This window comes from Rana temporaria, chromosome 5 (assembly GCF_905171775.1).
Source record: "Rana temporaria chromosome 5, aRanTem1.1, whole genome shotgun sequence".
Taxonomy (NCBI): Eukaryota; Metazoa; Chordata; class Amphibia; order Anura; family Ranidae; genus Rana; species Rana temporaria.
Window position 1 is genome coordinate 201,314,713 of NC_053493.1, and position 12,845 is coordinate 201,327,557.

At 44.7% G+C, this 12,845-nt stretch overlaps 1 protein-coding gene across 3 annotated transcripts in view; it reads right to left on the reverse strand.

The window, feature by feature from the left end:
* TMEM245 (transmembrane protein 245) overlaps nucleotides 1–12,845 on the reverse strand; it is a 125,951-nt gene that overhangs the window by 30,014 nt on the left and 83,092 nt on the right. For all 3 annotated transcript variants that reach the window (XM_040353478.1, XM_040353479.1, XM_040353480.1), the window contains 2 exons: nucleotides 12,532–12,663; nucleotides 7,687–7,809 (listed from right to left, as the gene is read on the reverse strand). In XM_040353478.1, the coding sequence (XP_040209412.1) occupies nucleotides 7,687–7,809; nucleotides 12,532–12,663 (255 nt within the window). The remainder of the gene's footprint in view (nucleotides 1–7,686; nucleotides 7,810–12,531; nucleotides 12,664–12,845) is intronic.

Sequence of the window (12,845 nt, forward strand, 5' to 3'; positions counted from 1 at the left end):
CATTTTGGGTTGGTGGGTGGCCTCATTGCAAGTATTAATTAAGTTATGTCATTATTTCCTTCTTTCACTAGTTACAGTGGGTATAGAAATAAATCACTTCCCTTTAAAAAAATAAGACATTTTCATCCTACTTACCTGTAAAATCCTTTTCTTTGAAAACATCACGGGACACAGAGTTAGGCTAATATGCATTACCTACTGGGTTATACTTGATCTCCAGTTGAATGGACACTGGTAGACCAAAGGTCTTTAGACAGGAAGTGATCCCCTTTATAACCCCTCCCATACAGGAAGTACTTCAGTTTTGTAGCAAGGACTGAATCATCAAAAGAGGGGAGGGGCCTCTGTGTGCCATGATGTATTCAAAGAAAAGGATTTTACTGGTGTGTATGATGAAAAGATCCTATTTTCTTTATCATACATCACGGGACACAGAGTTTGGCTTATTCATTACCTACTGGGAGGGGAGGGAGACACTCTGCCAAACAAAAATAGCCACCGGACTTTAAACGGCAGCCTGTAGTACACTACGGCCAAAAGCCAAATCTTCGGTTGCTCCAACATCCACCTGATAAAATCTTGTGATAGTATGCACTGAAGACCAGGTAGCAGCCTTACAAATCTGAGCCACAGATACCTGATGGCGAAAAAGCCCAAGAGGTTCCTACACGCCTGGAGGAATGAGCTCTCCCCAAAGGGATGAGCCGTACGTTTCAGACCATAGGCCTGATTGACCAACTGGCAGACCCAATTGGCAATAGAATCTTTGGAAGCTGCCTGCTCCTTCTTGGGTCCTTGATACGTCCGGTGACGTCATCACGCTCAATGCTGCACTTCACAAGCATCCCATCTGAGCAGCGGTGGTTTCATCAACAGCGCAAGTCCTGACTTCTGCTGCACCAGACATTAACTTTTATGTGCCTATTTCATGCTAAAAAAATGGGAGTGGATTTTACACTTTTAACGGAATAAATTCTCTAACAGTCTGCCCTTAAATGCGCCTCCGTATTCTCTCTTTTGCATGCCTTCTGGAGACCTCGCCCTGATGTGCTGACATTCCTGTGCTCCTGGGACTCCATTTCTGGATGGATCATATTTGATATATCTTTTTTTCCCTAGCATTTAGTTTGTGGACTTTTACATACAGATAGTTCTACACCACAAAGGGTAATTTATATTGTACCATACCCCATGCTTTTGTATCGCATGTGAACAAGGGCTATTGGAAACATTCAATTTTGCTTGTTGAGCATTTTTGAACTTCAGACTACCTAAACAGTCATCATTTTATTTATAGACCTCTGGAACTTAGTGGAAATCAGGGGTTTCCTGTAGGTACCTCTACATTTTTCCATTTATAGTGCAACCTTGGATTGCGAGTAACACGGTTAACAAGCGTTTTGCAATACGAGCACTGTATTTTTTTAAATCCTAACTCGGTTTGCGAGTGTTGTATCGCAACACGAGCAGGATTCAAGCCAAAGCGGTGTGCAGTACCGCATTTTCCGTGAGGTGGGGGGGACGGTGGAGCTAATCGGCGCCGTTCGTAAATGCTCGAAAATACTCCGTTCCTGAGCCTTTCCGAGGTCAGCTGAGCTGTCCTCAGGCCTTTCCGTGTGTTTCCGAGGTTCTCCGGCGCCCCCCACCTCTGGCCACATGCGGTATTGCATGCCATTGAAGTCAATGCGGAACAAATATTTTATTTTCTATTGACTTCAATGGGGAAACTCTCTTTGATATGCGAGTACTTTGGATTACGAGCATTTTCCTGGAATGGATTATGCTCATAATCTGATGTTCCACTGTACTCCATGTCTTCCGAAAAAGGATTTCCTATCCTGCTTGTTACCTAATTTCAGTGATTCTCAACCAGGTTCCTCCAGAGGTTGCTAGGGATTTCTTCAGCATTGGGCAATTTCTGCCTCTCAGATAAGTTCCCACTGCCACCATTGATCTTTTTAGCAATCTGTAAGGGGGTATTTCTTCCCAATGACCATAAGCTTAAGGAGCATTCTTCCCACTGACCATCACACTAATAGCAGGGGTTCCCCGAGACTTGAGAACTATTTTAAGGGTTCCTCTGTGTTGAAAAGGTTAAGAAAAGCTGTCTTATTTGGTTATGGTTTGACACTCAAACTGTGTACAACTACCTTTACTTTGATGTTGTACTGACAGATGATGCTTGATTACAGCTGTATCTTTTCTCTTTTTTTTTTTTTGTTATGATCTAAATACTTGAACAAACATTATTTGAATACAAAGAAGACCACTGGTGCTGACATTTGGTTGTTTTATACTTCATTTCCAATCTTCCAGTGTTAAAGGGGTTGTAAATCATTCAGGTTTTTCACCTTAATGCATGCTATGCATTAAAGGCGTTGTAAAGGAAAAAAATTTTTTTCATAATAAGCATCCTTTACCTGCAGACATTCCTCTTTTCACTTCCTCATAGTTTGTTTTTGCCCAGAAGTTGCTCTATTTCTTCTCTGTTCTGTTCACTTCCTGCTTGTCTGATTGTTACTCACCACCGGGAAGGGAGGCTTTACTGCGGTGGTCAGTGACGTGCTCACCCCCTCCTGGGAACTACATCTGTGCGGCAGGACGCTCTCTACGTGTTAGAGACTTCAAGGAGGTGTGAATTACTGGGCGTGCCGCAAACCAGGAAGTGAATGAGAGAACAGAAACTAGAAGGCCGAAGGTGATATAGATGAAGGAATTTAATAGGTATTTACTCGTTTTTTAACAGAATCATTACACTATTCTGTCTGTCTACCTTGCAGACATTAATTTTAGGCAAAACATTTTTTTCCTTTACAACTCCTTTAAGGTGAAAAACCTTTTGTAGTGCAGCAGCCCTCCGAAACCCCTCTTTTACTTACCTAAACCCGATCTCTGTGGGGGCCCTCGAGAAGAGGATCCAGGAGTGCTGCTGTGGGACCCGAGAAAAGGAGGATCAGGGCCCCTCTGTGCAAAACTCTTGCACAGAGGAGGGAAGTATGACATGTTTGTTATATAAAAAAAATGTGATGGTGCTAACCAATTAGAATGCTCCTAAACATACCTCGTGATGAGGTACGTTTTAGAGATTAAGCTGTGGGATATTTCTAGGCCCCGGACCGGTGAGGCGGCGACACAATGTCTGCTAGCAGGTGATCGCCGCTCTCCTGGTCATCGGGAACAGGTTCGGGGGGGGGGGGGGGTGCGAGGAGGGGGTCCTGTGTCAAGTTCACCTTACAGTTTTTTCTGTAAAGGTGAACTTACCCTTTAAGATTTTTTTTTTTTTTTACTAATGTACATTATGGGGGTTATGTACTAAAGGCAAATCCACTGTGCACTACAAGTGCACTTGAATTGCAGTCGCTGCAGATCTGAGGGGGACATGCAAGGACAATTTAAAAATAAAAATAAAGCATTTTTGCTTGCATAATTGGATGATAAAATCAGCAGAGCTTCCCCTCAGATCTACAGCGACTGCACTTCCAAGTGCACTTGTAGTGCAGAGCGGATTTGCCTTTAGTAAATCTACCTCTATGTCTTTATAAGTTGTTATGAGCTTTGAATCAGGTAAATGAGTGACAAAATCTAACAACCAAATTTTCAAAATTCAGTAAAGGTTTCTTGTATTTTTACAAAAAATAGGATTTTTATAACAGCTTACCTGTAAAATCCTTTTCTTGAAGTACATCACGGGACACAGAGAAGCATAGTAATTACTATGTGGGTTATAGAGAGTACCTTCAGGTGTGGACACTGGCACGCCCTTAAGGCAAGAAGTTCCCTCCCCTATATAACCCCTCCCATACCGGGAGTGCCTCAGTTTTGTAGCAAGCAATAAGTGTCCCAAATACCCCAAAAGAGGGGCGGGTGCTCTGTGTCCCGTGATGTACTTCAAGAAAAGGATTTTACAGGTAAGCTGTTATAAAAATCCTATTTTCTTTATCGTACATCACGGGACACAGAGAAGCATAGTAATTACTATGTGGGACGTCCTAAAGCAATGCTATGAGGGGAGGGAGACCCCAAGAAATAAGCCGGGCGCCATCAGACATGAGGAATCAAACTGCAGCCTGCAGCACACTGCGCCCAAAGGCGCTCTCCTCATTCTTTCTTATGTCCAATTGATAAAACTTAGTGAAAGTATGGACAGACGACCATGTCGCGGCCTTGCAGACTTGAGCCATGGAGGCTTGATGATGCACTGCCCAGGAAGTACCCACCGCTCTAGTGGAATGTGCTTTAACCTTAAACGGGGGAACCTTTCCCCTCAAGCCATAGGCTTGAGTAATGACCTGCCGAATCCATTTGGAGATAGTGGACTTCGACGCTGCCTGCCCACATCTGGGACCTTCTGGCAGGATAAACAATGTATCAGTTTTCCGGACCTGAGCAGTAGCCTTAAGATAGATCTTAACTGCTCTTAATACGTCTAGCGTATGTAAAGACTTCTCCCTTGCAGAACTAGGTTCTGAGAAAAAAGACGGGAGAACAAGATCCTGATTCAAATGAAATTTTGAAACAACTTTAGGTAGGAAAGTCGGGTGGGGCCGTAGGACCACTCTATCCTTATGGAATATAAGGTACGGTTCCTTACAAGACAAGGCCGCCAACTCCGAAACCCTCCTGGCGGAGGTTATGGCTACCAAAAATATCACCTTCCTGGTCAGAAGGACCAAAGGAATATGAGCCAAGGGCTCAAATGGTTGTTTCTGTAAGACAGAAAGGACCAGATTCAGATCCCATGGACACAAGGGAATCTTGACTGGTGGACTAAGCCGGATCACACCTTGCAAAAAGGTTTTGATCAGGGAATGTGTAGCTAGTGGCCTTTGGAAAAAAATCGATAAGGCCGAGATCTGGCCCTTAATGGTGCTTAGGGCCAACTTCATGTCTGCCCCTAACTGCAGAAACTCCAGAATTCTGCCAATGAGATACCTCCGGGGATGCCAACCCCTGGTCTCGCACCAGGCCACATAAGATTTCCAAACTCGGTAATAGATAAGTCTGGATGCCGGTTTTCTGGCATTAATCAAAGTAGATGCCACCGCATTAGAGAGACCCCTTTTCTTTAAGATATGGGACTCAATAGCCAAACCGTCAAATTGAGAGACGGTAAGGAAGGATGGAATATTGGCCCCTGGGACAATAGGTCTGGCCGAAGCGGAAGGGACCACGGTTGCCCCACGGACATCCTTACAATGTCCGCGAACCAGGCCCTTCTGGGCCACGCTGGAGCCACCAGAATCACTGGTCTTCCTTCCGACTTTACCCTGCGAAGAAGACGGGGTAATAATTGCAGCGGAGGAAACGCATACATTAGGGAGAACTGGTCCCATGGGAACACCAGTGCATCCGTGCCGTAAGCAAGTGGATCCCTTGTCCGGGACAGAAAGTTGCCCACCCTTGCATTGAACCTTGATGCAAAGAGATCGACATCTGGTGTTCCCCACCTCTGACAAATGCTCTGGAAGATGTCGGGGTGAAGAGTCCATTCCCCTGGAAGCACCTGTTGGCGGCTTAGGTAGTCTGCTCGCCAATTGTCTATTCCCGGAATGAACACTGCAGAAATGCATGGGACATATTTCTCTGCCCAGGTCAGGATTCGATTCACCTCTCTTTGGGCTGCACGACTTCTTGTGCCCCCCTGGTGATTTATGTATGCCACGGCAGTGACATTGTCTGATTGAATCCTGACCGGAAGACCCTTCAACCTGTCTGACCAAGCTGACAGGGCTAGATAGACTGCTCGAATTTCCAGCAGATTTATGGGTAGAGACCTCTCGGAGGCTGACCATTTCCCCTGGAGAGACAAACCTCCCAGGACTGCACCCCAGCCTAGCAGACTGGCGTCCGTGGTCACAACCTGCCATGTCACGGGAACAAAGGACTTCCCCTCTAGCAGGTTCCGGGGAACCAGCCACCAACAAAGGCTCTGCCGGACTGACCGGGAGAGAGACATAGGGAGATCCAAGGCTTGAACCTTTTTGTTCCAAGCCGGACAGAATGGCATGTTGAAGCTCCCTTGAGTGGAACTGCGCAAATGGGACGGCCTCGAACGAGGCTACCATCTTTCCCAGTAACCTCATACAGAGGCGAATGGGAAGCAGCCGCAGGAGCATGCCCGAGATCCTCTGAGCCAGATGGCGATCCCTTTGCTTTTTTGCTTCTAGTCCCTGAGCCTTTAGCCATGATAAAGCTGAGGTACTCACAATAGTTGCAACTACTTGTGAACCTATAGACCAGCACTGACGCTGCTATTTGATGGTTGGCAAGGTGCAGAGCCCACTATGCGCCTTAAGCAAATGTCACTGTCCACCACCAGTACTAAATACTGAAAGTATGTGCACAAGATCTCTGTGTCCACCGTCAGCCAGAACCAGTTAGGTGGACTGGAGCATATAAGGACTAGGTGTATCACCTGACCTGCTCTGTCCTGTAATCTCAAGTCTCATAGAGAACAGCTGAGATAGACCCCCTGCGCGCATGCGCACACCGCTGTTAGGCGTGCACCACGAGGCTACGCGCGCACACGTAGCCGCACGCGCGCACATGTCGTCACACGCATCTCACGGAGCACGCCGCGCACATTCGTGCGCATCGAAGCAGCGTACAAAAAATTCATTTGTGCGCGCGCGTGCGCCTAAGACACATCAATGTCGCGCGCGCATGACGCTACGCGCTCATGCATGAGGATGGAACACCACAGCTCCATGTGAGGACCAGGTGAGCCAAGTGAAGCCAAACATTTTGGACAACTTTTTTCTGCTTTTAACCTGCACAGGAGGGGCTAACTACCTGACTAGAGATACCCCTCCTCCCCACAACACACAGGACCATATAGGAGAAGCACAGACAGATAGCTTTAGGCAAACATAATGGCTCAAATAAAGGAAGGTTACTCCTAGGACCAAGTCCTGAAGCACCTTCACTTACCTGATCCAACGCTGCAGGACTCTGCATAACAGACAGTCCAATCTTCACCCATCACGGAGAGCAGCGTCTATAGACCTTCAGGGACCGGGGTCCATGGACAGGAACACCACACCCCTGGACCCATATCGCACCCTGTCAGTAAACTTTTGGTATTAGGAAATTGACCAAAGTACTGAATAACCAGGATCCAGCTCTCAAAGAGAAGCATTACAGGCCAAACCCCGTTCTTCTTAACCGGGGCCCGGGTACCGTCCACTTTGGCTCAGAAGCACTTTGGACGGATCCGGATTTCATGGAGGCTTTTTACATCCAATATGGATCCCTCCAGTGGAGCTCCTTGGAGCACATGTTCACTCGTGACCAACACCTTAGACACTGGCAAAAAACTGAGGCACTCCCGGTATGGGAGGGGTTATATAGGGGAGGGAACTTCTTGCCTTAAGGGCGTGCCAGTGTCCACACCTGAAGGTACTCTCTATAACCCACATAGTAATTACTATGCTTCTCTGTGTCCCGTGATGTACGATAAAGAAAGATAAAATATCTTAGTAATATTCTGGGCTACCAGTAAATATTAAAACAGGACCAAGCATATCCAGCAAGTGACTAATTTATAAAATGACCTATTTGGAAATGTATTCGATGAAGGTGTCCAAACACCCTTTCACAAAAATTTGGTTTGAAAATGCCATTGTAATGTCACAAGTAAGCAATAATGCAGGCTTATACAGCTATCAAATCAGATTGTATACATACCAAAGACAAAACAAAATTGAGGAGTGCAGTTCCACTGTAGATGATGACAGTAAACAAAGTTGTCACTGTGGTAAAAAGTAAGCTAACATTTCGGCTCATTACAATCCAGAGGGACTCCAGTATCTAACATAGAACAAGAAAATGCATCTTTTTAATATAAATATATTTTTTTCATATGTGCAACAATTAGCTATTTTATTAGGCAGTGTAAAATAAGTAATGTAAAAATGATGCACTGAGAGTGGTTTTAAACCCTCACATATACCCAGTGAAGTATAGCCTCAGACGATACACAGAGATAAAACAAATCTCCCTCCCTGCAGTCTTATCTTTCCTACATCCCGTCAAAAGTGCTGATTTTAGATAAAATCCTTCTTCAGTTATTATCACAGAGGAGGGGATGGGAAGCTGCCGTTAGAGCTTTTGTACAGTGTGAGAGCACTGAGAGCTGTGTTGTGAACAGACAAGTTGTGTGCTGAGCTCCCTCCCCCGGTCACCATTTCATCTCTGGTGTCAGGATAACTTGTCAGAAGTGACACATGCTAATAACTGAGGAATGAAACACCAGAGAGACACGACACTCTGGGCCAGATCCACAGCCAGCCGCCGTAACTTAAAAATTCCCATTTAAGTTACACTGCCGGAAAATTTCTACCTAAGTGCCCGATCCACAAAGCACTTACCTAGAAATTTTCGGCTGTGTAACTTAAATCCGGCCGGCGCAAGGCGTTCCTATTCAAATGGGGCGAGTCCCATTTAAATTAGGCGCGCTCCCGCGCCGGCCGTACTGCGCATGCTCACGACGTCATTTTCCCGACGTGCATTGCGCGGTTTTACGTTACGCCGAGTATTGTGAATCGCGCCGGGTAAAAAAAGTTGCGTCTGGGAAAAAAAAAAAAGATACGGCGGGAAAAATAAAATAAAAAAAAAAAAAAATAACAGCGTCGCGGGAAAGAAGGGTCTACTTTTACAAGGTGTACTAACTTTAAACTTTGTAAAAGCAGCCCTAATTTTGCGTTTGCAAACTAATACTTACGGAGAAAAAACGAAGCTGAAAAGCTTTGTGGATCTCCGTAAGTGCTAATTTGCATACCCGAAGCGGCATTTCGACTCGAATTGCCCCCAGCGGCGGCCGAGGTACTGCATCCTAAGATCCGGCAGTGTAAGTCCCTACACATGTCGGATCTTCTGCCTATCTATTGGAAACTGATTCTGTGGATCAGTTCCAAAGATAGAAACAGGGATATGAGGCAGAACAGCAGATCCGCCTGCGTATCTCTTTTGAGGATCTGGCCCTCTGAGCTTTGGAGACAGACAAGTGTTCTATTGCTTGCCTTGTGCTGCAGGCTCAGTGTCTCTGCTCTCCTCTCTAGTCTATTTTTTTCCCCAAAAATGTGATCTTGGCCTTTAAGTCTCTTCTGGATTTTCCTTTGTAAATACCATCTACTATTTCATACTAATGCAATGAATTGAAATAAAAAAAGTGATAAGCACTCCAAACCGTAGTTGAAAGAACTACTGAGGTAGGTGTCCACAAAGAAATCTCCACAAAAAATAATAAATCAATAGATGAGTCGATGATGGTGATTTCATACAAACAGTAATAAAAAAATCTCCAGTGAATCCTATAGGACAAAAATTGAAGGAAAATAGTGTTCTTGAAAAAATGGACGCTGTCCTCTTCAAAAGGGTGAGGTGATCAAATAATATCTCAATCTTCCCTGCAATTCCCAATGGTGCATACAAATATAGCAATGGATATCAGTCTCCCAAAACTCTCACCTTGCTGCTAAGTAGTGCATGTAGCTCGAGTGTAAGCATATCCTGGGATGCGTGGCTCAATCCTTTCCCGATTTCTCTCCTCTACAACTGCCTCATTCACCTAGTGGTGGTGCTGGTCTCAATGGATGATGTACCTGTAAAGTGAGACCAGACCAGCACCACCACTAGGTGAATGAGGCAGTTGTAGAGGAGAGAAATCGGGAAAGGATTGAGCCACGCATCCCAGGATATGCTTACACGAGTGCGTGTTATACGCAGATAGTGTACCTCCAAGGGGAACGTGAGCCGCCGGAATTCACTGAGCCGTAATCTCCTGTTTACTCGGCTCTGACATCACACACACAGTCCTGCCTCCGCCACCAGCATTGGACTAGTGTTCTGTCAATCACAGGAGCTGGTCCAATGCACTGAACTGCATGAGAGATGGTGAGGCTTCAGATGGGCATCAGGCTGCATTGATGGGCGATGGGCTGCAGATGCGCGCAGATCAGGCTGCAGATGGGCACAGATCAGGCTGCATTGTTGCTGCAGATGGGCACAGATCAGGCTGCACTGAGGCTGCAGATGGGCACAGATCAGGCTGCATTGAGGCTGCAGATGGGCACAGATCAGGCTGCATTGAGGCTGCAGATGGGCATAGATCAGGCTGCATTGATGGGAACTGACCATTATTTCGCTTCAAAGTGGTTTACTTAAACAAAATACTGAAGTTTGGGTTTTCATTAGCTGTAAGTTATAATCATCTAAAAAAAAAAAGACAGAAATGCCTAAAATATATCACTGTGTAACACATCTATATAATATAGGAGTTTAACTTTCTGAATTAAATTACTGAAATAAATCTACTTTTTGATGATATTATAGTTTTATGAGATGCACCTGTATATAGTTCATTCATTCATTCATATAGTTACATAGTAGTTAAGGTTGAAAAAAAAAAAAGAAGAAGAAAAAAAAAAAAAAAAAAGACGTCAGTCTATCCAGTTCAACCGAAGTGGGTGTGTTTGTCACTACAAATCAGCTGGCTCTTCTCTGGAGCCCTGTTCCACAAGTCTATAAGTGTTCCCCAAAATTAACCTTTTTATAAAAGGAGAATGCAAACTCACAACGCTATCCTACAATTTAAACTTCTTCCACTAATACAGAATGCTATTAAAGTACTTTTGCCAATTGCCCTCACTCAAATTTAACATGTATCTGTGCAATTAAAAGGAACCTGTCACTTTAAGAGAAAAAGTAACAAGTTCTCTTGATAGATACTGCCATCCACACAACCTGATAATCAACTGTGTCCCACACCTCAATGCACTGTTCATATGTCAGAGCTAAGGATGAGCCGAACACCCCCTGGTTCGGTTCGCACCAGAAAATACGAACAGGCAAAATATTTGTACGAACAAGCGAAAACCAGTTAAGTGACACGAACATGAAAAATCAAAAGTGCTAATTTTAAAGGCTTATATGCAAGTTATTGCCATAAAAAGTTTTTGGGGACCCGGGTCCTGCCCCACGGGACATGTATCAATGCAAAAAAAAAAAGAAGGGGGAGGGGACAAGGGCCTCATTCCCACAACCCTTGCGGTGGTTGTGGGGGTCTGCGAGTGGGGGGCTTATCGGAATCTGGAAGGCCTCTTTAACAAGGGACACCCAGATCTAGCCCCCCCATGTGGATGGGTATTGGGTACATTGTACCCCTACTTATTCAACAAAAAAGTGTCAAAATGTTAAAAATGACAGTAGACAATTTGGGACAAGTCTTTTTTTTTTTTTAAATAAACAACTGTCCCGCAATGTACATTCATCTTCGATCACAGAGCCGATGGACCGAGATAAAAAACAAAAACGCAACTCCGCCTCCATCGGAGGCTCACATGATGTCAGAAGGGGGCGGGGTCACCAGTTTACGCCACCGGGTGGCCTCGCCCTCAGCTATATAACAGCTGTCATCGCGAAGAGGAATCAGTCAGCGGGAGCCTCCCATTGAGGCGGAGTTGTTGCGTTGTTTTTTTCCTGGCGCTGTGATCGAAGATGAATGGACATCGTGGAAAGGTCTTGTCACAAACTGTCATTTTTTAAATTTAAAATACACTTATTGGTGAATGAGTAGGGGTACAATGTACCCGATAACCATTCACATGGGGGGGGGGCTGGGATCTAAATAAGCCCCCCACAGACCCCACAACCACCACTAAGCAAGGGTTGTGGGGCTACGGCCCTTGCCCCCATCAACATGGGGACAAGGTGATTTGGGGGACCCCAAAACATCCTACCCACATTGAGGGCATGTGGCCTAGTATGGTTCAGGAGGGGGGCGCTCTCTTTTTTTTTAATTTTGGTGTGGGTTCCCCTCAATATTTATACCAGGCCCGAAGGGCCTGGTAATTGGGGGGGGGGGGGGACACCCATGCTGTTTTTTTTCAATGATTTTTTTATCTATATTGCCAGGATCTGACAATACATTATAGCCGCGAGCAGTTTTAAATTACTTTTTTTTTACTTTAAAAATTAAATTTTGCTGTGGTATTGTTCTGAACAAGGGAACATTTGCTACTTTACAGGCAGACTATAGCCACCCCCCAGGCACAATATTTAAAGGAATATTTAATTTTTAATTGTTTCACTTTAAGCATTATTAAAACCACTGCTTCTTAAAATTAGCACTTTTGGTTTTTAATGCTAGTGTCCCGTAGACTTTATCGGTGTTCCGCGGCATTCAAATTTTCCAGGAACACTGCATAATGTTCGCTGTTCGGCGAACACCGAAGTACAAGTCGAACTTACGTTTGACTCGAACATTGGGCTCATCCCTAGTCAGAGCCTTAAAAGCAGCTATAACCAGGTATGGGGAAATATCTGACAAACTCCCCTTTCTCCTAGGAAGCAGCACTCTGGCCTAAGCTAGCAATCACCAGGTCCGAGTGGATTCAGTTTTCCAGCAGGAGAAAAGGACAGAGACATGTGAGTGGGGATGTGTGTTATCAAAAGTGAAATAGAAACTTTAAAAGGCATGGTCAATTAATATAAGCATACACTATGGACAGAAAACTAAAGAAAATAACTCACCGAAAGAAAAGTTTCAATATTTTCATGAACAAATGAAGCAATATCTTGCCAATCCAAGATCTCCCCAAGCCAACTGTTCTGGCGTTGTATTGGCATCTTCTGACCCTTGTGTTTGCTGGAGCTGGTCACATTCTATCAAGATAACAAATAACCATCGATCTCAAAAGAAAGCATTAGAAAACAATGCAAAGTTGTGTACTATGGCTTACAGTAGTTACTGCCAACCAAGATGATGAAATGTGACAGTTGAAGTAGCTAGGAAAAATAAATCACACAAGCTTCCCATATTATTTTATATTGATATAAGTCCCAAA